The sequence below is a fragment of the Pipistrellus hanaki genome (assembly GCF_964339955.1).
Source record: "Pipistrellus hanaki genome assembly, chromosome: 19".
In the NCBI taxonomy this organism is placed as follows: domain Eukaryota; kingdom Metazoa; phylum Chordata; class Mammalia; order Chiroptera; family Vespertilionidae; genus Pipistrellus; species Pipistrellus hanaki.
Window position 1 is genome coordinate 10,605,131 of NC_140521.1, and position 27,440 is coordinate 10,632,570.

At 45.4% G+C, this 27,440-nt stretch overlaps 1 protein-coding gene across 21 annotated transcripts; it reads right to left on the reverse strand.

Annotated features, from left to right (window-relative positions):
• MSANTD2 (Myb/SANT DNA binding domain containing 2) lies at window positions 1-27,440 on the reverse strand. Of its 21 annotated transcripts, none has more exons than XM_084867915.1 (6): window positions 24,383-26,267; window positions 23,274-23,318; window positions 10,608-10,697; window positions 6,784-6,883; window positions 4,987-5,047; window positions 1-1,489 (listed from the first exon to the last, which is right to left on the reverse strand). In XM_084867915.1, the coding sequence occupies exons 4-6, from the start codon at window positions 6,857-6,859 to the stop codon at window positions 637-639; spliced, it is 990 nt and encodes a 329-aa protein (XP_084724041.1). In that variant the 5' UTR covers window positions 6,860-6,883; window positions 10,608-10,697; window positions 23,274-23,318; window positions 24,383-26,267; the 3' UTR covers window positions 1-636. The 21 variants fall into 21 exon arrangements, 17 of the variants coding, with proteins under 17 accessions (XP_084724041.1, XP_084724043.1, XP_084724036.1 ...); XM_084867917.1 differs by having other exon boundaries at window positions 10,546-10,697; XM_084867910.1 differs by lacking the exons at window positions 10,608-10,697; window positions 23,274-23,318; window positions 24,383-26,267 and adding exons at window positions 6,956-7,039; window positions 26,512-27,335.

The window sequence follows — 27,440 nt, forward strand, 5'->3', positions numbered from 1 at the left end:
AAAAAGTTTAAACGGCAACACAACCGTCAAGTTGGTACATCACAGAAACAGAGGTCTTTGCAGGCAACACTGATTGGGAATAGCAAAACACTTGGCTGGTGAAAAAATGAAACTATATACAATCGTAGCTAAAGGTGATATTGAAAAACAGTCTTATTGACTGTGACTTGAGATTTAACTTGCCATTATCTATTGCTTATTTATTCAGGGTTGTAAATAATACTTATATAGAGACATAGAGATGTGTAAAAATGAAACGTCGTGGAAAAAATACAAAATTTTTCAATTTTATATGAAACTTAAAGTATAAGTTTTGTCCAATATGGAATGTACCTATGTCCGTTTATATTAGGGCTCTGATACCCATTTAAAAATGTTTGTTTTTTTTTTAAAAAAAAAACAGTCGACCCACCATGCAAGTTCGCTGTAAATCTCATTTGCTCAAAGTGAGCATTTGGAGGTGAGGTCTGTGTTGTTTGCTCAAAGTCTCGTGTGATCCTTTGCGGGTTGTACTGGCCCAGTGGTGGAAAGAGTTTCCATGGAGAGTCTGATGGCAGCATCTGCATGAGGGGCAGTCTGGGTCACAGGCAGTGAGAAGAAGGAGGTAAGAGCCCGGATCCTTATGAAGGAGGACACTCAGTTGTTAAATTTTAAGCGGTACCCGATGGCTTTTTCCAGGCACTCGACTAAAGAGCCCGCGGAGAGGAAATCCCTCTCTACTTCCACAAACTTGATGTAGATGGATTTGGGGGAGACTCCGGGATCCACGATGCAGTTCTGAGACAAAAACCCATTGATACCAGCCCAGTCCTTGCTGAAGGTCTTGGTGTTGGCTTGGAAGTGTAAAAACAAGCACTGCTGCAGGGTCCTGACCTCGGCGATCCCGAGGTAGCAGTAGGTGATCCGCGCGGGTTCTACCTCTGCCTGTAATGAGGCTGGTGCCGAAAGGGCTTCCAGGTCGCCCCTGCCCTCCTTTCCCGGGTCCAGGGAGCTCTGCTGCCCGTGGGGGGAGGAGGGCCTCTTCAGACATTCCTCATAGCCGATGGCGTACAGGCCCGGGCTCTTGGGAATGCCTCCCGGCAGTAAATACTGCACGACGTTGCCACCGGTTGGTTTGGAGTGGGCGATGGGGATCCAGTCAATTTCCATGTGCAGCTCCAGGCACCGGGCCTCGCTAATGGTGATCTCCAGGAATTTGTAGTAAACGTTCTTCCAGTTCATCTTCTGCACGCGGGTCATGATGACCCGGCCCTCGGGCTTCTCGGAGTTGAAGTACTCCCGGAGGCGCTTGCCCAGCGGCACCTGGGAGCTGATCTCGGCATGATGGTAGCGGATCTCCTCCTTCCAGCGGGTGTTGTAGCCGATGCCGAAGATGGCCAGTTTGTTAGAAAGATGAAGCCTTGAGAAGTCCGTCCAGCTCTGAAACAGTTCCCATTTCAACTGCACCGATTCCAAAATCTGGACGATGTTCTGCATGTTGTCTCTCTTCCTGGAAAGAGAAATAAAAAAGCAAATTCCTCAGAGGTCTGGATGAGCACTGTCCACAGCACTTCCTGCAGTGATGGGACTGTTCCCTATCGGTGCCATCCACCATGCTAGCAGCGGCACTCAGAACGTGGCCCGTGAGGTACTTTTCATTATAATTTGAAGTTACGGCTCAATAAACACATGTGATTAGTAGCTTCTCTATGGGTCAGGGCAGGTGGGGGTAACCATAGTATTAAATCTGAGAACACTCTCCCCTAGGAAGTTTCTGGGAATGAATGATAAGCTGCCTCCCATTACTTAGACAGGCTGGCTGTATTAACCTTAGCATCTATTGATAGGTAAGACCCTAGGACCTTAGAGCCCAAGGATCATGAGCTGTTTTAAGTGGCTATTATCATGCGCATGATGGCCTGCCGACCCAACCAAGAGCAAGTGGAGAAAGCTGTCTGCAGAAGGGAACCCTCCTTGAGAACATCATGCTAAGTGAAGTCAGTCAGTCAGAAAAAGCTAAGAACCGTTCCATTTCACTCACGTGTGGGATATAAAACCGAAACTCGTGAGCACAAACAGCCGTGTGTTGGCTGCCAGAGGGAAGAGGGCGGGAGTCCTAATGTAAGGTGAGAGGAGAAGATCTGGCTTTGGGTGGAGGGCACACAGTGCAATAGACAGATTTTGTAACGTATACAAAACCCACACCCGAAGCCTATATGCTCATGTTGAACAGTGTCATTCCAGTAAGTCAGCCAAAGAGGAAGGTATACGGGGTCATTTAAAATAATGAACATCTTGACTTCAAAGTTGGAAATTCTGAAAGTGCAATAATTTTGGCCGATACATGCTTGCAAAAAGAAAAGGACATTTTCTTCTATTCGTAGAAGAAATTCATTACGTCTTCCATTCCAAACTGAAAAGAACTGTTAGTTCAACACATATTTAAGATCTGGGAATTCAGCCCTGACTGCTTTGGCTCAGTGGATAGAGCGTCAGCCTGCAGACTGAAGGGTCTCGGGTTCGATTCCAGTCAAGGGCATGTACCTTGGTTGTGGGCACATCCCCTTGTAAGAGGTGTGCAGGAGGCGGCTGATCAATGTTTCTCTCTCATCGATGTTTCTAACTCTCTATCCCTTTCCCTTCCTCTCTGTAAAAAATCAATACATATATTAAAAAAAAAAAAAAAGATCGGGAATACAGATGTAAAAGGTCCCTATTAAGCTTAGCTTCTAAGAGATAAAAATTTAAGATAATAAGCCCTGGCTGGGTAGCTCAGTTGGTTATAGTGTTGTCCTGTACACCAAAAAGTGATGGGTTCCATTCATAGTTAGGGCACAGACCTACGTTTATAGAGTTCAATCCCCAGTTGGGGCATGTATGGGAAGCAACCCCCCTCTCTCTCTCTCTCTCTCACTCCCCCCCACTTCTCTGAAAACAATAAAAGAACATGTGCTTGAGTGAGGATTTTTAAAAAAATTTCAAGATAATGAATTGAGACTGTTCTAGAAAATATTTTATAAAGGGGAAAAAGTAAAGAAATTTTGATTTGGATAATTAACTGTTATGACAGAAAAGGCAGGGAATTCTTTCTGCATATGCTGCAGAATTCATATAACTATAAATGATATCCCATGATTCATATATATGTGGGGCTATGCAATTACAAGTTTGCTTCTCAGGTATGGTAAATCTTTGATACTGGAAGATTGAAGTTCATTAAATATTAACTTAGCAACCAACTATTACCCTCTACAACAATTATAGACTTAAGCTACAAAAATACTCAACTAACCCCTCATGTACCATCAAGCTTGTACAAGAAAGAGGGTGTACGTGCCAGTTTATTAGCTTCTTGAGAGGAGACAGACCCTGGAAACTTCCTATTAAATTCTCAAATCTTCCAGGGGAAAAGCTTTCGTTAACACTGAGGGATCGCCCATGCAGTCATTCTCAGTCTGACCTCTTACTCTCCTTGACTTTCTTTGCGAGATGACAGAGATGTGACATATTTTGCTATCAGCTGCTTCTTGAGGCCAAACACTGCCCTGGATTTTCCTCCACCCTCCAGCGTGCCTTGAGAGCTTCTCAAGCGTCAGAGTGGCCATCGAGATGAAATCACTGTGTTCCTGGGAACTTGTCCCTCTTCTCAGAGGACACAAAGGCACTTGGCCACTTTTCTAATATTTATAACTAGAGGCCCGGTGCATGAAATTCATGCACGGGGGTGTGTATCCCTCATCCCAGCCTGCACCCTCTCCAATCTGGGACCACTCGAGGGATGTCCGACTGCCCATTTAGGCCTGACCCCAGTAGGATTGGGCCTAATTGGGCAGTTGGACATCCCTCTCACAATCCAGGATGCTGACTCCCAACCACTTGCCTGCCTGCCTGCCTTCCTGATTGCCCCTAACCACTCCCCTGCCAGCCTGATTGATGCCTAACTGCCCTCCTGCTAGCCTGATTGCCCCTAACTGCCCTCCCCTGCAGGCCTGGTCCCCACCCCAACTGCTCTCCCCTGCAGGCCTGGGTCCCCCCCAACTTCCCTTCCCTGCAGGCCTGGGTCCCCTCCAACTTCCCTCCTCTGCAAGCCTGGTCACCCCTAACTGCCCTCCCCTGCAGAACTGATTGCCCTCAACTGCTCTCCCTTGCAGGCCTGGTCCCTCCCAACTGCCCTCCCCTGTTGGCCATCTTATGTTGGCCATCTTGTGTCCACATGGGGGCAGGATTTTTGACCACATAAGGGCAACCATCTTGTGTGTTGGAGTGATGGTCGATTTGCATATTACTCTTTTATTAGGTAGGATGTGTTACTTGTGAGGTTAAGATATAGGACCATGTTTCTCCATGGATCAATGCTTTAAAAAAAACACGCACCCAAAAACTTATTTCAGAGCCACCATCCTTCCTTGTCCTCTTTTGAAATATTCTTTAAAATATATCTTTATTGATTTCAGAGAGGAAGGGAGAGGAAGAGAGAGATAGAAACATCAATGATCAGAGAGAATCAATGATTGGCTGCCTTCTGCACAACCCACACTGGGGATCGAGATCCACAACCCAGGCATGTGCCCTGCCCAGGAATAGAACCATGACCTTCTGATTCATGGGTTGATACTGAACCACTGAGCCATACCAGTCGGGCAAGAGCATGCTTTTTGATTCCCTAAATGTAACCTAAGAAATTTACGTGTCCTCTAGCCCTCCTATCATTCTGCCTAACTTCAGATAAACTCGGGTCCTGCGACTCATCTTTCCATCTTAGTAAAACATCCAGGTGTCCAGATCCACACACAGGCAAATGCGACAAACAGGCTTCTTTTCATGTAACGGATTTATTTCTTCTTGTTGTATGTAACACTCTCACCATTTTTAGATTAACCACGGAAAGCTTACGCTAAGGGAGTGAGGAAGAATGGCTAGCAGGCTTCCTCAGTGAGATGGCGGAGGAAGCACCTCCCAGGAAACCGAGATGAATACACTTTGTAGAGAAGGAAAGTGTCTACTTACTGTGCTTCATCAGAAGACTCTTGTTTTATTTTTAATGTTCTCTTTGTGACAGGTATTTCATCTGAAAGGCAAGGTTATGGAAACAAGTTATATTCTCCTAAGCGGTGGCAGACATTTATGTAGATAAGTAGCTATATGTTTACTGTTCATCCATCTATCCCAATTTGATGACTTGATTCTAGTCTCAAGCAGCTGCCCAATGCCAGATTTATATGTATCTCTTTTATAATGAGATGCATACATTTATATGCAAGATCAGAAACCAGCTCTACAAGTATAAAATTCTTCAAGGTCACCAGTAGATTTCTAGCTGGGAGCTTAAAGCTTAATTTCTCCGCAAACATGATTTTTAAAGGAACAAGAATGAAAATAATTCTGTGAGATTTGGATTTTCTATGTAGGTTTTACAGAGAATTACTTCCCCAATATCAGGATCCACATATTCCGCATGTTATTTTTTTCCCAAAGATTTGGGTGGCTTAAACCTCTCTGGCAAAACCAGAGTTACGGGATGCCAAAGTAATTCAGACCTCATTACTGTTTTGAAGAGACAGTAATCGCTTAGCATCTGCCCTGTTTATTCTTCCGATCTTTCTTTTTAAAGAATAACGGATTGATTTTTAGAGAGAGAGGAAGGAAGAGGGAGAAAGAGAGAAACATTGATGTGAGAGCACCACATCAATGGGCCGCCTCCTGCACACCCCCGTAAGGGATCGAGGCCATGCTGGGCATGTGCCCTGACCGGCAATCCAACCAGCAACCTCATGGTGCGTGGGTCAATGCTCAACTGAGCCACACCAGCCAGGGCTTATTCTTCCAATCTTAAAGTCTCTCTCTCTTAAATTGTGTTAGTCCTACAGTTATAAGCCTCTTTCTTGTCTCCTTCTCTCTTCCAATATTTGGGATTAAACAAACAAAAAACCAGCATTCATAAGAAACACTAGTTTAATACTGTTTCTTTTGAATTAGCACCAGGGATGGTGATCGAGTAATGTTAATTATCTTGAGCTGGAGAAGTACAGCGATAGAGCCAATCCCACTAGACTCCTCACTGGGGAGTGACAGCATTCACGTGTGAGTGAGTCCTCATCACACAGCTCGCTATTAAGCTATGATGGTTGCAGCAGAATCGTGATTAGGACTTCCACATCACGAAAACCAAAACTGGAGCATTTACTACAAAAAGCAATGCACATATACCCTCTTACTTAGGCCACACAAGCTCAGCTTTGTTTCAGTTGTGAACGTTAAGACTGTGGTAAGTCATTTCAGCTGTTGCTGGAGCCCTTTGTGAAATGTGAAGGAACACGACTGCTGATAAAGCTCAGCTATGAGCCCCTTTTGAGATAAATCGAGGCTTCCCTTCATATTTAGTTCAGACCGAAGTCTGGGAGGGGACCATTCCCAAATCACAAACGGGAACGGGAAAAAGACGGTTCCTCTGTGGCAGCTGGGCCAGGAGCCAGTGCTCATGGCAGGCACGGCAGAACGAAGAGGTGCAGGATATTCCAAACGGCAGAGCATTCTGTCACCCAGCTGCCTGGGTGGCTAAGGATAAGGAATTCTCCTGTAGATTTAGGCTGTTGGCTGGTACCCAAATCACCAAACGACCAACACCAAGCACTAGCTGGTAGTTTAAGACTAAATCAAGGCTGCCCAAAATGCCCCAGATAAACAGGCTACATGCCTTGTGCTGCCAGTACAGACAGTACCAGTCCCGGTGCACATATAAAGGTACACACACACACACACACACACACACACACACACGAGTAGCAGACACGCCGGCTTTCTTACCCAATTCCTGATCTGTTGGGTAGCCATGGAGATCCTGACTGTGGTTTCCCCAGTCCTCCTGTGAATACTCCTCCATAGTGCTGCCATCTGACTCCAGCTCCTGGTACAAGCCACTACTGTTAATAAGTACAGGCTGGCAGGGCTGAGCATCCCATCCTCCCTGACCAAACACCTGTTCCAACTGTTCAAATGTGTAACTGCTCTTTCTTTTCCCAACACCATGTTCTTTCACCCGACTGTAACACCTGCGAAGGGTCTAAGACACAAAGTCTTTTGTTATTCCTTTAAAGCTGTCCTTCCTCTTCCAGGTACGGACCACAGATATTAATTACTATTAGACAGACACAGACAGACAAACAGAGACACATTGTTACAGGAATGCTAGATTTCAAATTCATTATTATATTAGAAAAATTTTTTTACTAATTTAGCATTTACTCAAAACATGTTATCATTCAAACAATTACTTTGCAATTAATTATCAATTAAACAATAATTATTACAACATTATTGTATGTACCCCATACACATATTTTATACCCCCTCCCCCACTTAAAAAGAATAATAAAAAAAAATTAAAAAAAGAAAACAAGAAATACCAGCCAGCCAATAGGATGCACACCTGCCACAGAAGAGATAGAGCTGCTTTGGGGCCAGAATTGGGGGAAAGTGAGGGAGGGAGGACAGAAAGGAGAGTTCCCTGAAGCAAAGACTGTCACCTTCCTTACTCTTACGAAGGAAGACAGGGTAAAAACAATCCCCTAACTGAATCCACTAGTGAACCGTATCACTCAGAGTCCATAGTCCTCACTAACTCACCCTGTCTTTGGGGAAGTGGCTAAAATTTAAGAGAGGTCAAATCAATAATGCTGCTGACTTCCAGTCTCAAACATCCATAATCAAGACACAGTATACCTAATCTAAAACTCATCCAGTAAGACTAGTCTATTCCATCAACTCAAACTGCCAGCCCAACAAACCAACAAGTGAAGCCACTAATTTCCTTTTTGGGGGAAAGTGAGGTAGAGGGTGTTATTTCATTTATCTCTCTGCCTTCCAACGCGCAGCATAGAAATACCATTCTGCAAGTCCACATAGAAAGCTTTATTATCTTTCTGGATGACTTTATTATCTTACACAGCCCTTCCATTGTCTTCAGGGTCTTCTAAGGCATAGTCCGTATTATCAGCCAGTTTCCTCAGTTGAACGATATTGCAAAAGCTAAATCAAGGACTTGGTCCCAGCTTCCAAATTTAGTTTAGTTGCTCTCAGTCTCTATCCCATCTCTGCCTCCATGTTCCTTTTGCTTGACTGGGTTTCACTCCGAGAGTTTCCTTGAGACAAAACCCTTTTTTCCTCTGGTGGCTCCCAAACACTTGCTAACACGCCTGTGCAAAAGCGCGTCACCTCCGACTTCCGTGCGTGCTCCTGCCAGACCATAACTGTCTCCTAGATGTGAGATGACGTCCCATAAGCCAACATATCACCTGTTCTCACCGAACTAAAACAACTCAGAAGCCTTGACAGAACCTCCATGAAAGTTCAGTGAAGATACTTTGCAGATCTTCTCTTGACGCCAGAAACCCGGATGGGCAGAAGGAATCATAAGAGCATGACACTTAGGAGGATATTCCTCAGACATAGAGTGGTGGTCAGCATCACCCTGTCCCCAAACCGGCCAGCCTGCCCCCTGCCTGAGCACCTTCCTCCCTCTTCCTCTCTCGAGTCTCTTCTGGTGCCTCCACTGATGCCTCAAAGAACTGGGGTTTCTCTTCCTAAGGGATTGGTCACACAAGCACACAGCTCTTAGAGAACTGGGGGGGTCCTCGGCAGCCTTCAGGGGAAGGACACAGATGCCTCCCAGAGCTCGTGGACTCTGCTCTCGCCCCCGTGCTCTCTGCCCTCCTGGCAGGCACTGGAACTGGAATCGCAAACATCTCCTGCGATTTATTTTTATCTCACAATGTCTCGTTGCTGCCTCCAAGAACACCCCGACCACGCTTTCTGACTCCTCAAGGACCGTACATGGAGAGTCCCGGCCGTGTCCCTCTCGCCCTCCAGGGCCATAAATGGACGTGGGAACCGTGCCACCACCGCCTGGCTGCTGCGAAAAGCACCCAGCACGAGAGAGGGGCCAGTTGGCTGTCACTGAGGTTGGTTCCGAAGTCGGGGACACAGCTGATGTTCCTTTGAAGGGAAGGGGCCACGCTTACCGGGCTGTGACCTGGGTGCAAACAAAGCCACTGATCCTGGCCCTCCAGGGGGAAACCACAGGGAGGATTCACTTCCTCTGAAAGCACCGAAGGGAGCTCACACTCACTGTGAGACGGTGAATGAGAAAACCAGCCACATCTAACGGTCTCCGATGTGGAAGCTCCGTCAGATGATGCGTTTTACGGTCTATGTCTCGCTTTGCAGTGTACTTGTGAGATACGCTTTAATAGTTAATATGCTGGTATGTAAAGCATCTAGTAGGGTCTGAAGGAGAAATGCTTGGTGACCAGAGAAAATTTTATAGTTATGATAAAATCTGATGTACTGAAAATGTTAAAAAGATTTCCAGATTGATTTTAACTCTCAAAACGTAAATACATATGAGGAATCTTCTAGGGTCAGCCAAGATGACAGATCTAAGGAGAAGCTGTTGAAATAGGGCACCGGAAAAAAAGTAAGAGCTCAACCTTCGGCTTGACGGCTACTGTAAGAAACCAGAGGGATCTGGAAATGACTCAAAAGGGACAGAGGGAGGTGTCCTCACCAATCCTTATCTCCCCTACGTCAGACAGGTCACACCTTGCACGCTCTCCGTGGTTCACCAAAGCATGCCCTTACACTACCGTGTCAGGAGTCCCACACAGCCCAGCGTAAACACCTGCTCTGAGTCCGAAGGTAAGACCGTGCTCCAGAATCTAGAAAGAACAAAGTCTCGCCTCCCATTCCTGACAGCTGACCTGACCCAGCGAGGAGGACCTCGCCTTAGCTTTTCCTGGAGAGCCAGTTCCTGTTTCCTGCTCAGAACAATCCATCGCCTGGCTTCCCTTACCTCACTCCTGAGAAATTTATAGTGACTTAAGTTCTTTTGTTTTTTTTAAGCTCTAACATTAAAAAAAAACCCACCACAACAACGAATATCTTGGGGAAGGGGGTGGGGGGAGAATTTGCTTAAAATGATTAAAGACCATTCTAATCACAATTAAGAGGGACGCTTTCCTTGTCAGAAATGTCCATGGTAAATAAGCCTCCGGGCCCTCCCTGAGGAAGGCTGTGAGAGACAGGGCGTCCTGAGTGAGGCCACAGGGATGGAGGCAGGAGGAGTTAAGGAAACCTGAACGGAGGCCCGAGAGCGTAGGTAACAGCCTGAGTCGGTGGTCAAACCAGAGGACCTCCCAGGTATTGATCGCCAGGCAATGCCAGGCGGATGCTCACTAAGTCCCCCGTGCCAACTGTACCAGGACCACAGGAGGAAAAGGACCAGAGGAAAGTCTTGAAAGGTGTCCCGTTACCAAAGCAGAAAGACAAATAAGAAGGCTGACAACCGACAATTGATAGAGGGGAAGTTTTGCCCAAGTTTAAGATCAGACGGAAAAGAAACGAGAGAATAAAGATGACATTCATTGTGGATGAATGTAAGGGGAGTCTACGGGGGTGGGGGGGGCAGGTAAACGGAGGCAGGGGTTTGAGATGGGCGGGGTGGGGGGTTTCACGCAGCAATGCAGAGAAAGACCCAGGGTTACAGCACACGGAACATTAAATACAGCGCACAATGCAGCTATCTTGCCAAAGTAAGTAAATCCAGTATTGGGTGGTATAAGCAGAGGAATCACATGTAAGCTATGAAGGTGGCTCTTCCTCTCTAGTCAGCACCGGTGAGGCCACAGCTGGAGCACAGCGTTCAGTTCTGGGCATCGAACCAGCTACAAGAGAGGGAAATTGTAGAGTTCAGAAAAGGGCAAATCATACAACGAAAGGCTTGGAAAACAAGGTCTGTAAGTAGGGCCAGTGGTTTCATCAAAGCCCTTTTCTGCCGTCACAGGAGCTACTTTGGGGATACAGGTAATGTTTCTTTTGCCTCAAGCGTCCTCCAATTCCTCCTCTGACTGCCAGGAAGTGGGAAGAATGGCATTCTTCCGTGGTATGGCGAGGCCGGAAGCAAGCTCAGCCAATCGTACGGGCATCGGCCAACTAATTCTGCCGCTGGCTCAGTCGTTTTCTCAAAACGTGCCCCGTGTCATCCAATCATAAAGTAAGCACCATGACAAAACCACTGTTCTAACAGAACTGACTGCGGGGGGACGGCATACAACGGGGAGGGGTAGCCATATAAACGTATTGTGCAGTCTGAGATGTCAGGTGGAAACTCAGGTCCCACCGTGGAGGACAGCTTGGTTATCACAGCAGGAAACAGTGTTATGAGAAAAAACAAGCAGTGCGACAGGTCTCCAAAGGCAGCTGCCAAGCTGGCCATTCTAAAAATGGGTTACATCGTTTCTCTTAACCCTCTGCCAACTAACTATGACACATGTGAGGTCCTTTTAACCCAACAGATTAAGTGAAGAATACACTTACTGTATTTGCAAACAAAGTCTTAAAAAATCATATATTATATTCCCCCGGAAATGGGTATTACTGGGAGTAGGTCTCCAGTGACTGATTATAAAAGTGTTGAGAACAATTCCTCTGTCTATGCAGATGTGTATTTTTAAGCAAAAAAGTTTGTGAAACAGATCTTCTTCCTTTAAACTTAATTACTTTATTGTAACTAGCTACTCTTAGTTAATTGAGGCAAAAAAACAACACTGAGTTCATTCAAAATCTTTAAGACTCAAAATTTATTTAACTAGTTTTATTTTCTGACTGTGAGTACAAAGGTAGGAAAGGAAAAAACCTGAAAGTAAAGAAACATTTTTGTGCACAGTAAGAGAGATATAAAGAATACAGTATGAATTTCAATATCTATCTATCTACCTACCTACCTACCTACCTACCGTTTCCCCGAAAATAACAGTGTCTTATATTAATTTTTTCTCCCAAAGTTGCGCTAGGTCTTATTTTCAGGGGATGTCTTATCTTTCCATGCGCTAGGTCTTATTTTCGGAGGATGTCTTATTTTCGGGGAAACACGGTATCTATCTATCTATCTATCTATCTATCTATCAAGACGTAACTAATGATTAGGTTATCATCTAAGGCAAAATCCATCCATCTGGGTTAGCAGAACTTTTCTCCATTTTCTTAGGATTTCATACAGTAAAATCTGGCAAACTGATTTGCCAAATAATACAAATCCTTTAAAACCACCCAAACACCCTTTCCCCCCCGAAAAAAGCACCCCCACAAAAATACAGTTGTTTCACACTCCCATTGTTCTTAGGGAAACATAGGACATTCTGGCAAATGAAAGATCTATTCTTAAATTTTCCTTTTCCTTTTCCTCTCCAGAGCAGAGAGTCTTACTGTTTTGAGTCATGGATTTCCTCCCCAGAAAAAAATACATACAAGACAATTTCAGGGGAACATGGACTCTGTGAGGAGCCCATACAAGAACCTCGTATTAAAAAACCGCTTTGGCCCCCGCCGGCTTGGCTCAGTGGATAGAGCATCGGCCTGCAGACTGAAGGGTCACGGGTTTGATTCTAGTCAAGAGCACATACCTGGGTTGTAGGCTTGATCCCCAGTAGAGGGTATGCAGGAGGCAGCCAATCAATAATTCTCTTTCATCATTGATGTTTCTCTCTCCCCCCCACCCCCGTCCTCTCTGAAATCAATAAAAATATATTTAAAAAACAAAACAAAAAACTGCTCTGTACCATGTAATTGTTTCTTCCATAAAAGAATATAACAGGAAATAGCTAGAAATCCTAAAATAAGGTAAATTTCATTCAAGTCTTACATTTTACAAGAGATTCTAGAAATTGGAACATCCATCACTTCTCGGCCTTTTGGCTAAGATCAAGTGTAGGAATTGGAACATCCAGTTTAAGTACAATTTACCCATCTTACTCACTGTACTGCTCATTTAAATAAAGCACCATTAATATTTCATTTAAGAGGTAAGTTAGCCAAATTCCCGTTTCTTAAAAGAAGCACACAAGGTTACCAACTTACTCTTTAACAAAATACAGTAATTTTTCTATTTCCTGGGAAGGAAATCCTTTTCTGAAGTGGCAGTTAAGCAATACTAAATAACTCAGAGTTATGCTGGTTACCTGTTCCGACTGTATCACACCGTACTGGAGCATTCAGTATCTGATTAACACCAATATCGACGCTAGATAAATCTCCCAAGATAACAACTTAAAACAGGGACATTCACACATCTAGAAACAAGTACGGACATGAAATTAAGTCTTAGTAGTCACAACGGCCAAGCTTTAACATCTTCCCATTTTAACACTGAAGGGTCTCAAAGGACTAGGCAACACCTACACTTATTCAATCCTTAATCCAAGGGGATTATTCCATTGAAGCTGTTCATATTATGGTCAGCAAAGTCTTCTTAATTGTTAAAAAAAAAAATGTTCCTCAAACTTAGTCCTTAACTCATTTGAGTTTCCCGGGCATTTAATACTATTCATTATCTGTGTTCCTATCTTTGCCAAATATCTCTTATAAAACTTTCTACAATAGCCCGGCTGGTGTGGCTCAGTGATTGAGTGTTGACCTCTGAATCAGGTCACTGTTTGATTCCCAGTCAAGGCATATGCCTGGGTTGTGGGCTTGATCCCCAGTGAGAGGGCGTGCAGGAGGAAGCCAGTCGATGTTTCTCTCTCATCACTAATGTTTCTATCAGTCTTTCCCTCTCCTTCCTCTCTAAAATCAATATAAAACTTTAAAAAAAAAAACTTTTTATAATATACTGATTGACCAGGGGTATGTTGGAGCTGCCTAAGGCTCTAATGACAAACCAATTCCCAACTTCCAAAATATATGGGAGTTCTAAAATGGAAAAAATCTTAGAGATCACCTAGTCCAATGAGGAACCAAGGCCCCAAGACAAATAAGTATTCCTTCAAAAGATCTGGCATATAAAAACTACCAGGTGCCACCTGACTGGCATGGCTCATGGCTGAGCACCAGTCTATGAACCAGGAGGTCACAGTCTGGTTCCCGGTCAGGGCACATACTGGGGTTGCGGGATCACTTCCCAGTGGGGGGCAAGAGGGAGGTAGCTCATCAATGATTCTCTCTCATCTCTGATGTTTCCATCTCTCTATTCCTCTCCTCTCAAATACATTTAAAAAGAAAGAAAGAAAGAAAGCGGAGCCTAGCAGCCATTTCTATACAGGGCCTGAGGCAGAAGCCTGCGCTAAGCTGCCTGCATCCTTCACAGAAAGGCCTGCCTGCACTGTGTTCTGCCATCTGAGCCAGCCTTTATGAAGTTCTTGGAATCCTGTTTCAACCAACAGGACTGAGACTTGCTCCACCTAGAGATAAGCAGCTATATCCCCACCAGCTTCTTCATAAATCAGAGGGGTCTCCGTTCTGACCAATCAGGACAATGTCCTTTGGATCAACCAAACTGGGAGGATTTAAAGAGTGGTAACTTCATGAAGACCGACCAATCAAAGACTAGAAGCAGGGACTTTTGTCTCTTTAAGCCAGCTCATCTCCGGTTCTGGAAGTGCACTTCCCCTCTCCACTTAAGGCTGTCCATCCTTGGCTGAAACACCAAAGATCTCTCTGGAGCTGACTAGGCAGGCATACAGAGCAGACCAGCAAGGAGCAGAGCAGAGCTGTCTAGCTGGACAGGGGCCTTGCCTCAGGCCTTAGGAGTACTATTTACACAGACATGCTCTGTCACAATTGAGCTGTTTGCACTAAATAAAGTTTCCTTCTTTACTGCATCCAAACTGGAATTCCTGTTGGTGTTGAATTGACGCCAATGACCTGACCTTTGATGACGCTAAACATTACTATCCAGGCCAGCGGTTGAGTGCTGACCTAAGCTCCAGGAGGTCACGGTTCGATTCCCAGAGAGGGCATATGCTCAGGTTGCAGGCTCAATCCACAGTGTGGGGTGTGCAAGAGGCAGCAGAGTAATGATTTTCTCTCATCATCGATGTTTCTCTCCCTGAGATCAATAAAAAATATATATTAAAACAAAACAAAAAAAACCCTACCATCTCTAATGCAAAAACAACCTATAATACAGATTTTTCCATTAGTAAATTTTAAAGTGTTGTTTGTGAAAAAAATAATCTTGACACTTGGATAAAATCATGTAAAAATTAAGATTTTATAAAGATGGTTCTCTCCCTTAAGATATCTAGGGAAAAGCATTAAGTCAAGATTCAGTCAATTGTTTTTTTAAAAAAGGCAAATATTGAATTACTTCAAAAAGTGTGTTTCTTTTGTTTTGTTTTGCATTTACATGACATAAACTACAGGTCATAAATGTGTGAAAAGAACACATTGACACATACCCTTCCTAGGAAAACCTGAAGATAAGCATGTTTTAAGTTTATACACTTATTCTTTGGCAACCTGAACTTATTTAGAAAGTTATTAGAAAGAAATTCAAGTAATCATTATACGTGTTTTGTTTTTTTTTAAATCTTCACCCAAGGACATATTCATTGATGAGAGAGAGAGAGAGAGAGAGAGAGAGAGAGAGAATATCACTGATGTGAGAAACATCGATCAGTTGCTCCCCTATTTGCTCCTGACTGGGAACCAAACCGACTACCTCTTGGTGAATGGGATGATGCTCCAACCACACCAGGTCAATCATACTTTTAGAGCTCATTTGGTAGCATCGTAATATTTTATTCTTATCTTTATGAGGATTGCTGAAAGCAATGGCCATATGAAAACAATGTCTGTACTTCCATAAAAATCAAACATTTTCCATATACGGCTCAATGTCCCATGTGATGAAAGTAAACTATTACTATTTTCTCAGTGCCTACTGTGCGCTGAGACTGGGGCTAAACAGAGTAAATTTATTATTTCTCATTTTGGTAATAAAGCTTTAAAAGGGAGGGTCCCAGAAAACACTAAGGAGACTGTGTGCAGGTTTACTGTGAGACTGAGGAGCAGCAGCACTGGGCAAAGAAGCTGAGGTTGGAACAGAGGCGTTAGCTAATCCCACAGTGAGGTACGGTACTTCGATGACCATTCAGAGCTGTCCTGAACTGAGGCAAGGAGGCCGTGCCTTTGTATTTCAGCACTGGCCACTCAGTGGACTCGGGCTGCCACAGGACAGGGAGCCTAACCTTGGGAAAGACAGCTCCCTCGGGCAAAGAGAAATTCCCCGGAGGAATCCAACCAGAAGCCATCACCAATCAGCGCTCCACTGACTCATGTCTCGTTCCTGGAGGAGGAATCTGGGAGTGTTATCAGGTAAGTACAGGAGGTGTGTGATGCATCCTTATTTCACAGGAAAGAGAACTAAGAGGTGGCAACTTATTCAAGGTCACTACCAGAGGGTATTCAAACGTAAATTAATCTTTGGTTTCAAAACTGGAACTAGGTATGCTTTTCAGCAGACATTGAAAAGTATATAAAGTCACTGTATTTACCTTTCTGCTGAGAAGTTTATAGCTCATTTTAATATTTAGCTAAAGTAACTGTATTGATCTGGATTATTACTATACTCTCTGCACTGATTTCTTTTCTCATTCTTTTTAAAAAAATATATTTTATTGATTTTTTTTATAGAGGAAGAGAGAGAAAGAGAGAGAGAGAGCGGGAGCTGATGAGAGAGAAACATCGACCAGCTGCCTCCTGCACACCCCCTACCAGGGATGTGCCCGCAACCAAGGTACATGCCCTTGTCTGGAATCGAACCTGAGACCTTTCGGTCTGCAGGCCGATGCTCTATCCACTGAGCCAAACCGGTTTTGGCTCTTATCTCATTCTTATTTAGCTTTCTTTACATGCATATCCTTTTTGTTGGTACAGTCATGTGATTTATTACAAAACAGTCCATCTCATCCCATCACCTATGTTGCTATGTGATTTTGCTGTTGCATTTATGACCATTTACACTCTCAGACTATTACCAAAATATCACTTCAATTGTCAAAATTTAATAAAGCTGTGCTGATAAGGGAGCAATATGTACAACCAAGCAGTTAAGAGTATGGAGTCAGACTGCTTGGTTTAGCTTCCCTATCTACTAGCTTTGTGACATTGGACAAATTAATTGCTCTAGTGCCTCAACTTTCCCACCTGTAAGGTGAGGCTAATGACAGTACCTCATTCACAGGCTTGTGTTAAATAAAAATGTAACCAATGCATTTATAACAGTGTCTGCCCAATAGCTCACACTCTGTAAATATTAGCCATTGTGATTATTACAAAAGTGACTGTCACACAATATGGAGACCAAGGTGCCTTATGAAGAGAGGTTAGTTCAAGCAGAGAAAAATTAGCAGCAAAGTTTTATCATAAACTTAATGGTAGGAATAACCATCTCAAAGGACCTAACTGCAGCTCTCAGTATCAAAATCTTGTTTGGAAAAGTAAACTCTGCTTTCTAAGTCATAAAACAGATCTTTCCATTAGAGAAAGGTATTTGCAGATTCAAAATAATAATAAAAGCAGTTTGGGGTAGATATAGACTTTATTCTGGTTTTATTAATTTCAATTACAAACATAATTGAGTTTCCTGATAAATGAAGTAATCTGAAAGTAGATAGTAGAGAAGCAACAATGTGAGTTTCAAAAATTTAGGCTATTACAACAAAGTAGTCTTACACAGGCTGAGAAAATGCAGCTAGGAAACATCTAAATGAAGAACTTCCCTTCTACTGTATCAATTTATTTTGAATGAAGTGTTATTTGGTAGCTCAAAATATGTAATTTATGAATTCAGCTGAGAACACTTATATAAAAAATGATGGCTGTTATGCCTAAAATGTCTGAAAATAAACACAGGTTTGCATTTTCCTAAGGAAGAACAACACAAGCCACCAAGTGACAAGATAACGCCCACTTGATTTTTTTTTTTTTTTTTTGCCAAGGGGAAAAAATTCCATTAGTGCAAAAAAAAAAATTTTTTTTTTCAATTGGCTCTCAGGACCCCTCCCAAAATTAGGTATTATACAGATTTAAATACATGTCTTTTTCCAATATGCAGGCACTTTTCAACTATTCAGAACTATAGGGAGTAAGACTCCGCATAGATGATAAACTCCAGGTCATTTGTAACATATGCACGAGGCTCAGATCCGTTAAGCTTCATTGTGAACACTGAGTCAGGTTTCTGCAGTGGTACAGAGCAAGCAGAAACGCTGCATGGACCACACAGCAGAATAAATGGGAAGAGAACCTAACGATCAACTGTTTACAATCTAAAGCTCGTGGTGGTACTGGTCTTTGTGTTTGAAGCTCAGGAAGTTTTTTCCTCCCATCTTTCAAGACATTTTTAACCATTACACTATGAACCCCAAAAGGGGCAGACTGCTAGCCTCCCTTAACCTACTGATATGAGCATACGCTTCAGAGTCCCCTCAGACAATTAACACCTGAGATTTTTAGATCTAAATTTTAGTGCCTGCCCTCTCATAATGTTTAAAAAGAGGAAGATCAGAATCCAAGAGAAATTGATTTTGTGGGCTGTGACCCCCTTTCCAAACACCCCAAGTGGGAGACGGAGACCATAGACAGGGCATCAAGAGCCGTCCTGGTGCAGAGGACCTGGGCGGGTGGTGAGAGGGTGGCCGGGGAGAAGGGGAGAATGGGGAGCTGGCCCAGGTGAGAGGGGACCGTGGAGGGGAGCAGGGGAGGAGCGTCTGAGGTTGACGGGTTGGGGGAGGGAGGCTGGCGGAGCCTGAGGGCACGGTGCGGGCATGCAATGATAACGGGCAGGGTCATGCCCACACCAGGTGCTGGCGCACATCAGTGGGGTCACCACCAAGCAGGAGGGAGCGTCCCTGGTGTACCCCATGCCCTCCCGGAACGTGTCCCTGCGGCTGCAGCACCTCCGGGAGGAAGACTCCGGGTCCTACCGCTGCTCGGTGAACGTGCAGGACAAGCAAGGCACCAGCCGGGGCCACAGCAGCAGAACGTTCAAGCTGGACGTGTGGGGTGAGTGCGAAGCACAGGCTCTCCGGGACCTCCCCGCCCCCACGGAGGGCAGGCAGGGCTGCCTCCCACACGGCTGGGTGCGCAGGCTGGAGGAGGGAAAAAGTGACTAAAGGGTCTGTCGGTCTCTTGGGTGTGTTATACTCATTATTATTTTTCGATATTTGTTTCAGTTACACAAATATATTATGGGAATACTAGGCCACAGGGTAAAATGTATTCTTGTTATATGTTCAAAAAGATGCATTACTGTGGTTTTTCTTTTAGTACATAAATTAAGGAAAGAGATGTATCATGGGTATTTGCATAATTGCAATTCAACACTATAAAAATGTTATTTAGCAAAACTCATAAAGTATCTGGAATTGGTACTATTATGCACCAAACTATCTTTCCCACCCTTACGCATGCTTCTTTATGAGCCACCAACCATTCATTTGTAGCTTGTAAGTTATACCTTCACCAAATGCCACTCTATGGCAAATTTTCCATTTATTTTTACATTAATCCTCACCCAAGGATATTTTTTCCACTGATTTTTAGAGAGTGGAAGGGAGGGGGAGAGACACGCAGAGAGAAACATCGGTGGGAGAGAAACACATAGATTGATTGCCTCCTGCACACGCCCTGACTGGGGCTGGGGTTCAAACCTGCAACTGAGGTATGTGCCCTGGACCAGAATTGAAGCTGGAACCCTTCAGTTCAGTGCATGGGCCAATGCTCTACTCATTGGGCCAAACCAGCTAGCGGAAAAGACATGACTTTTAAGCAGCTGATCGTGTGCAAACTGCTTGGAACAAGTGCATTTTTTGGATGGGTTGTTTTGGATTCTTGAACAAAATGTATTTTAATGAATTTGCAGTTTGTACCATTTTAAGTTATACGGCTTCTAGGCCTTTTCCCCAACTGCTCCTCTGTCTCTAGTCCCTTCTGCCAATTCAGTCCCACCTCACCTTCAGGACCCACCTCCTGAAAGCCTATGAGATGCCCTTCCTGTGGGCACCTGTAGCACCATGAGCTTAATGCCAACACAACACACAGACCTTGCTCACAACAATGTGACTGGTGTGTCAGAAGTCTGACTCTCCACTGCAGGTGGGCACAGCGAGGGTAAGTGGTACACTGCTGTATTCCTAGGACCTACTGCAGAAGGCACCCAAATCTGTACTGGTAAATATAAAGAACAAAGTCCTTATTTCAGACCTTAGCACTTACAGAAACCCCAAGACGATTCTGTCTATTGAGTGTGTTAAGAGGGAATGAACATGATCTCCAAGCCCTCCCCCAGAAGCCTGGATTTTAGCCAAGAGTCAGGCTGCACACCTTTCCCATTTCCTAAGGGCAGTGGAATTCAAGGGCCTACTCATTGGTCAAGAAAGAAGCTCAGAGTTCTAAAGCAGTGGTCTTCAGCTGGGGTATCCATACACCTTTAATGACTGACTGATCAAGGAGTCTTAAAACCTTAGGGATTCCTGTCATTCCCGGTCTTGTATTTGTCAGGTGTGAAGCTTGGCTCCTTAATTGAGAATGACCAAAGCAATACAGGTTAGTAATATTATTTCGTTTAAATGTAAGTGGAGTCCTGGCTGGTGTGCTCAGTGGTTAGAGTTTCGGCACAACACATCTCAGGGGCACATGTCTGGGTTGCAGGTTCCATCCATGGGGTGACTGTGGGAGGCAACCAGTCGATGTCTCTCTCTCACATCGGTGTTTCTTTTTTTCTCTTCCCTCCCTCCCCCTCCACTTTCACTCTCAAAAACCAATGGAAAAAATATCCTCAGGTGAGAATTAATAAAACAAAACAAAAAATAAGTGGAATGGTGTCTGATCATCAACATTTTCAAGATACATTTAATAGAACCTACAGATAAGAACTTCGGATGAATTTCTCATCACATTCAGAGGATACTATTCAATAAATTTTATAGCTAATCCTCATCTTACTCATCTCATATAAGATTTAACATTTTCTATATCCTTCCTTACAAACATATTATGAAAACATTTTTAATTTCAGCTTTAAAATGTTCAAGTACATGGATTTCAAAACTCTTCTGGGAATACATAAGCAAAAAGTTGGCCAATACATTAACCACTAGCCACACATGAATATTTAAGGGTAATTAAAAATTTAGTTTCACAGTCATACTAGCCACATGCCATATGCTCAACAGCCACCTGTGGCTAGTGGCTACTGTGCAGTGGCGATTGGACAGCGCGGACACACAAACTCCTATCATCACAGAAGTTCTGTGGACAGCACTGTCCTAGAACCAAGAGTATGACACTGCCCAGCCAACTGAGGTGACAGCACTTTCTTCCTTGCACTAAAAGCTCTTCCTCCTACAATGGTGGACCATTTTCTTGACTTCTACCAAGGCTCCTCCTACTCAGGGGTAAAGTGGCAGAGAGTGCAAGAAGGAATCCTTGCCAAAACCGGTTTGGCTCAGTGGATAGAGCGTCGGCCTGCGGACTCAAGGGTCCCCAGTTCGATTCCGGTCAAGGGCATATACCTTGGTTGTGGGCACATCCCCAGTAGGGGGTGTGCAGGAGGCAGCTGATCGATGATTCTCTCTCATCGATGTTTCTGGCTCTCTGTCCCTCTCTCTTCCTCTCTGTGAAAAATCAATAAAATATATTTAAAAAAACAAAACTAAACAAAACAAAAAAGAAATCCTTGTGTGTAGCCAAGCAAATCCTTTCATAATAAAAAAGACTTTTAATACTCTGAATAACAAGCTTTTCCCTACACTATTCAATATGGTAGGCACTAACAACAGGTGGCTACTTATAATTCAAAAATTAAATTAATTACAATGAAACTGGAAGCCTATTCATCCAGTTTCAACATGTGCTTGTTAAATCCCTCACCTCCAAAACGGAAAGCCTAAATATAAGCAGTGCATGGCTGGTAGTCTAAGTCTATGGTCATGCGCAGTTTAAGGATGAAGATACGCTCTGAGAAATATGTTGTTAGGCGATTTCCTCATTGTGGAAAAATCAGAGTGAGTGCACTTACACAAACCTGGATGTACTATAGCTTCCTACTACTAATCATATACGCAGGCCATATGGTATGCCACTGTCATATATGCGGTCCATTGTCGACTGAAATGTCGTTATGGGGTGTGGGACTATATTCTTTTAAAATACACATCAAGCCCCCGTCAGATTCACTAACAGACAAGCAAACTGAAACACACCAGCTTCTGGATAACAGTGGCAGGGGAACAACAGACACTGAATATGTAAAATAATGGAAGGAAGCAAGTCTGACTGAATCTTTCTTATGAACTATCTGATAGTATACCATAATTTTTGGAAAGCTTTCAACGATAATGCAAAGGAAAAGTCTTGTCTGCAAACACAAGAAAAACGTCCTTAGAGATGGGAAGAGGCTATTAAAATGCTTATACAGAAACAAGCAAGTTACCTTTGCCCTGTTGGTTCTCACAAATAAAAACTAGGCTGGACAGGGCGGCTCAGTGGCTGGAACATCGTTCTGTAAACCAAAAAAGGTTGTGGGTTTGGTCACCAGTCAGGGCGCTTATGGGAGGCAACCGATCCATGTTTCTCTCACATCGAAGTTTCTCTCTCTCTTTCATCAATAATCCTTGGGTGAAGATTAAAAAATAATACTAATAAAAAAAAAAGATTAAATATACTATACTGTGATAAGTCTGCTAAAGTAGGAAATTAGTTCCAAACATTATGACAATTACTGATGAACAAATCTAAGCAATGTCTCTAAAACTTCAGTCACGGTGTTTGCTGGGTAGAAGCCTGCCTACCGCGTGTAAACAGGTGTGATGAGCACCGGCACGGATTCAGCGGAGACAAGTATTTTAGATCAGGCAGTCAATTTGCATTTCACCTTCAGCTAGACCTACGAGAACACATCTGCTTCAGAGACAAAAAGCCAACTCTCAGGAGGCAAACTGTTGGAGAAAACCCACAAACATGGGACTTGGGAATGAGTTCTGTAGTGCATCAGATGAATTGATGAAGAGTGACCAGAGCACGTGGCTCAGAAGTGAATGTTTTCATGAATTCCCAATCTAGAGAGCTCTTTCCACTACTGCGGGATGAACTGCGACGTGCTCTCCCCCTCCTTTGAAGTCATCACACCTACTGTCTGCTTTAGAACGACTCTAAAGCATTTCAGTAATGACCCTTAAGCAAGGACTGCATTCCGTACCATTCCTTGTGTTGTCTTGCACAGCTTTTAACTCTCTGATGTGTGTATACAAACTTCACCTGCATTGTAAGCTCTCAGACTGTGTGTTACTGTTCTTTTATTCAGTCTAACATCTGGCAGATAACCTTGCACATAGTAAGCGCTTGAAATATTTGCTGAATGGAGATATGAAGAAAAGGCTTACATATACAAAAGGATAAAATATCATGTAATGACTACACATACATAAAAAAACAACACAAAAAAACCCCCTATTTGTTACCTGGCTCCAAAATTAGGCTGGAATTGGTAGCAGACAAATTTTCTTCTGGCAAACAAACAAAAAGCAATAAGACATCAGAGCCAAACAATAGTGTAGGCAGCAACAGTCTCAAACACATCTATTTTATCCAAATGATTAAACAAATATAATAATGGCATGTCAGACAGACTTCTCAATTAAATTCTTTGCAGTAATAAACAAATGCTTATATTTGACTTTAAGTTAAAATCCTATGTGCTTAGAGATATACATAATCACTTGGTTGGTATTTAAAAATTGTACTTTGGTAGCTAAATCCAAAAACTCTTAATTCAACTTCAATGTTTACATTTTAATACTTCCATCCTATATAATAAAAGGCTAATATGCAAATCGACCCAATGGCAGAACTGGTCGCTATGATGTACACTGACTACCAGGGGGCAGCTGCTCAATGCAGGAGCTGTGTCCTGGTGGTCAGCAAAGCGCCACTCAGCCAGAAGCTGGGCTTAGGGCTGGCGAGTGCAGCCTCTCCTGCCTTCACAGCAGCAATAAGGGCCTAACTGCCCTCAGATGGACCCCCGCCCCCGCCCACGGGGCTCCCGGACTGTGAGAGGGCGCAGGCCAGGCAGAGAGAACATCCGGCCTGAGGACTGTATAAAGGCTGGCAAGATCATTTGGTCTGGCCCTGCCAAGGCAGTAGGGGTGAGTTAATTAAATGTCTGGCCTGATATAGCAGGCTAATTTTTTAAATTGCTTCTTATTTTTAAGTTTTATTTATTTTAATCCTCATCCGAGGATATTTTTCCACTGATTTTTAGAGATGGTGGGGAGAGAGAGGGAAAGACAGAAATATCCATGTGTGAGAAACACATCTGTGAGTGGCAGCAGGCTAATTTTTAAGCTGATAATTTTGTATGGCCTGCAAAAGATGCTATAAATATCCAAATGGCCCTTGGAAGAGAGCAAGGTTCCCCACCCCGTGGGAGGCACTGGCGATACAGCAGTGAATAAGTGACTAGAACTTGCCCGTACGGAGCGTATAATTCTGGAGGAAAGACCAGCGTTGGTAAGGAAGAAGCCTGTTGCCCGGGGGAAGTCACCTATGGAGTCCAGCCCTTCACAGTTACCTGTCCTCCTTGTCCACTGCCATTGTGGGTCACAGAACCCATTGTCATCAGCTACATATCCTCAGAATATTCTAGGAGCTTGAGGTCAATTTGGTCTTATCTGTTTGGGGACAGGTACACTGATCCTCTAAAAAATATTCTTCAGAGAAGCTCAATCTCCTTTCCTTGTTTTAGGTTAGTTTCTCATAACTGGACAAAGACACAACTCAACTTAGAGATTTCCTAGTCACCTGAGAACAATTTCATCGATATTGATATACAGTGAATTTTTGATAGCATAACACTTTTCCCTGTTGATTGGGAAATTCTGTGGACAAAAATCAATCAAGTTAAAACAGTCACAAATGCCTAAGGTGCACTCCTAAACTCAAGAAAAGTTCACAGATAGAAGCTAGTGGCACAATGCAAAAACTCCGCCTCTTGACTGTCCTTGAACAGAAGAATGAATGAAATTCAGAGAACAGTGTCTTCTATTAGCTACTATAGTTGATCCCTTCAAAACCCAGAGGTGAGGAGCACTGACCCCACATGCAATGGAATCCAGAAAATAACTTTTGACTCCCCAAAACCTCAACTACAGTAGGCCCTTTGCGCCTGCGGATTCAGCCAAACCACGCTGGAGAACGCGAAAATAAAGTCCGTTTTGAATCAGGGTTGAATCTGGGAATGCGAACTTTGATGATATGGAGACCGACTCTGTATTTATTGAAAAAGCACGCATATATGTGGTCCCCCACAATTCAAATCCTGTCTATAAACTGCCATTATAATGACATCCTTGTTGGGTGTTTTTTTTTTTTTTTTAAGGGGTGGGGGATAGGTCATAAGACCCAAAGGTACATGTTATCAAGTAAACCAATTTAATTTTGTAATTGAGAAATGGTGTCAAATTCCTTGAACAACAGTTAACAGGTTTGAAATGTCTTGGTTTCTGGACTAAATTTTTTGAGCCAAGACCTCTTAAATGTTGGAGCAATCTCCTCCTTCAGGGTGATTACCATTGTCCTGACTTGGTTTTTACCCCCTCCCCGAGGAGTTCCAAAAACAGTGTCATCCCCATCAGAAAAGAAGCACAGAGATACTATGACCATGAAGGAAGGAGAAGTGGTTCAGTGAACACTGGAATCCTACCAGGACCTTTTGGCAGACACTGCGATGAGGGAACTAACTTACCCCTAAAAAACAACTCCGTATCAACTTATAAAACACACACAAACTGGAATGCCTACATTAAAAAGCCAATAAAAAACAGCAAAAAACGATAACCACACAAGGATAGCTAGATGCACACGGACAGCTTTACCGGGCACCATATCCCGCACGACAACCCCATCCGGGGGAAAACGGGCTTTCCAGGAAGGAGCTAAACCAGAAAACATCCCTCAAGCCGATCTAACTCTGGAGGAGGAGGCACTGACACTCCAAATTCTAGACCGACTAGCGGGCAAGCTAACTTCGCCCAGAACAATGCACGAATCTGGCTCCAATCACGCTTTTCCCATGCTCCAAAGCATCTCCCGTTGGACTCGTCCTTCGCAGCTCCAGTGAAGAAGCAAGGCGACTGACAGACACAAAGGCTAAGTCACCTGAAGGCGCCCTCCGTGCGGTTCTGCCACTGCGCTCCTTTGGAAATCCCTAACCTGGGGGCTCACCGGCGCCCCCTCTCCCAGCCCCCCCCCCCGCTGCCCTTCCTCCATCCCGCGGGGGGTAACCTCTGCCTGGGAGCCCCCTCTGCCTGGAACAAAGCGAGGCCCCGGCGGTGGGGTGAGAGGCGCCGGGCTCGGGGAGGCCCACGGCGCGCAAGGAGAAACCCGGCAACTTCAGAGCGCAGGAGCGTCTTCCATTGGCAAGAAAGAGGGGCGGCGGCAGGCACGCCCAACTTCAAACTCAGGAAACCTACGGGCTGGCGGCCATCTGGAGAAAAAACAAAACAAAACAAAACGAAAAACAAAAAAAGCCCTTCCCAAGGAGAGAAGAAAAAGGCGGAGAGATGCGAGTCGCCCCCCACCCCGGGCTCCGGAGGGAGGGAGCCCCGAGCTGGGACCGGCCCCGGCCCCGCCCCCCTCGGTCCGCGCTCCCCGCCTCCTCTCCGCCTCGGGTTCGCTGCCCCGGGCCGGGCGGCCGGTTACCTTGATGCGCTCCCGGCACTGGGACGGGGTCCGCTCGTAGCCCAGCTCGGCCAGGGCCCGGGACACGCGCTCGTACATGGCCGGCCCGGGGGCCTTGTTGCCGAACACCGTGCCGGCTCCCTCCAGCTGCTGGTACCGCGCCTCCACCAGCCGCTCGTTGCCCCACACGGCGATGAGCGCGTTGGTCTCGGCCGGCGTCCACGACATGCCGCGGCAGGCGGCCGCGGGGGCGCCCCAGGACGAGGCGGCGCTGCGGACCCCCGGCCCGAGACCCCCGGCCGCCGCCGCCCCCGAGCCGGCCGCGCTGCCCGGCCCGAGCGGGGAGGCGCCCCGAGGCGTGGAAGGGTCGGACAGCGAAGGGTTCCCGTCGCTCAGGCCGCCGGGAGAGGCGGGGGACAGCACCTCCATCTTTGGGATTTTAAGCGGCGAGTTGGCGGGCCGCTCCGAGCCACAGGGCGCCGCCATCTTCCTAGCGGCCGCCGCTGCACCGCCCGGAAGTGACGCGACCGCGCTTCCGGCCGCCGCGCTCCCGGGGGCCGCTCGGGGCCCTGGTTCGCCCGGAGGAGCCGCGCGGCTCAGGGTCTCCGCTGCCGGGCGCGGGCCTTCGGCTCCCGGCGGCCTCTCCCCGCGGGCCCGCCCGCGCCGCCCGCTCCTCCCCCGGGGCGAGGGCCAGGGAGGGGGCGCGCCGGGGCGCCGCGCGGAGGAGAAGGGAGGGGGCATGAGGGCGCCGCGGCGCGGACCGAGCGGAGCCGCCCCACTTCCTCTCCAGCCTCAGCCCCCGCGGGGGAGGAGGGCGCGCGCGGGGCCGCGGGGAAGGGGGACTGGACCAGGGCGCTCCTCCTCGCCGCCCCTCGGCCGCCCCTCCCTCCAGCCCGGCCGGGGGCGCTGGGCCGCCGTCCAGGCGGAGGCCGGGGAGCTTCCGGAGGTGC

Excerpts from the sequence above, each read along its gene's own strand:
- MSANTD2 (XM_084867903.1), bottom strand. The coding sequence starts at position 27,231 with ATGCCCCCTCCCTTCTCCTCCGCGCGGCGCCCCGGCGCGCCCCCTCCC. Across the intron at positions 5,048-6,783 it reads CCCAACAGATCAGGAATTGG|ATGAAATACCTGTCACAAAG; the intron begins GTAAGAAAGCCG and ends CTTGCCTTTCAG. Across the intron at positions 1,490-4,986 it reads GAGTCTTCTGATGAAGCACA|GAAGAGAGACAACATGCAGA; the intron begins GTAAGTAGACAC and ends TTCTCTTTCCAG.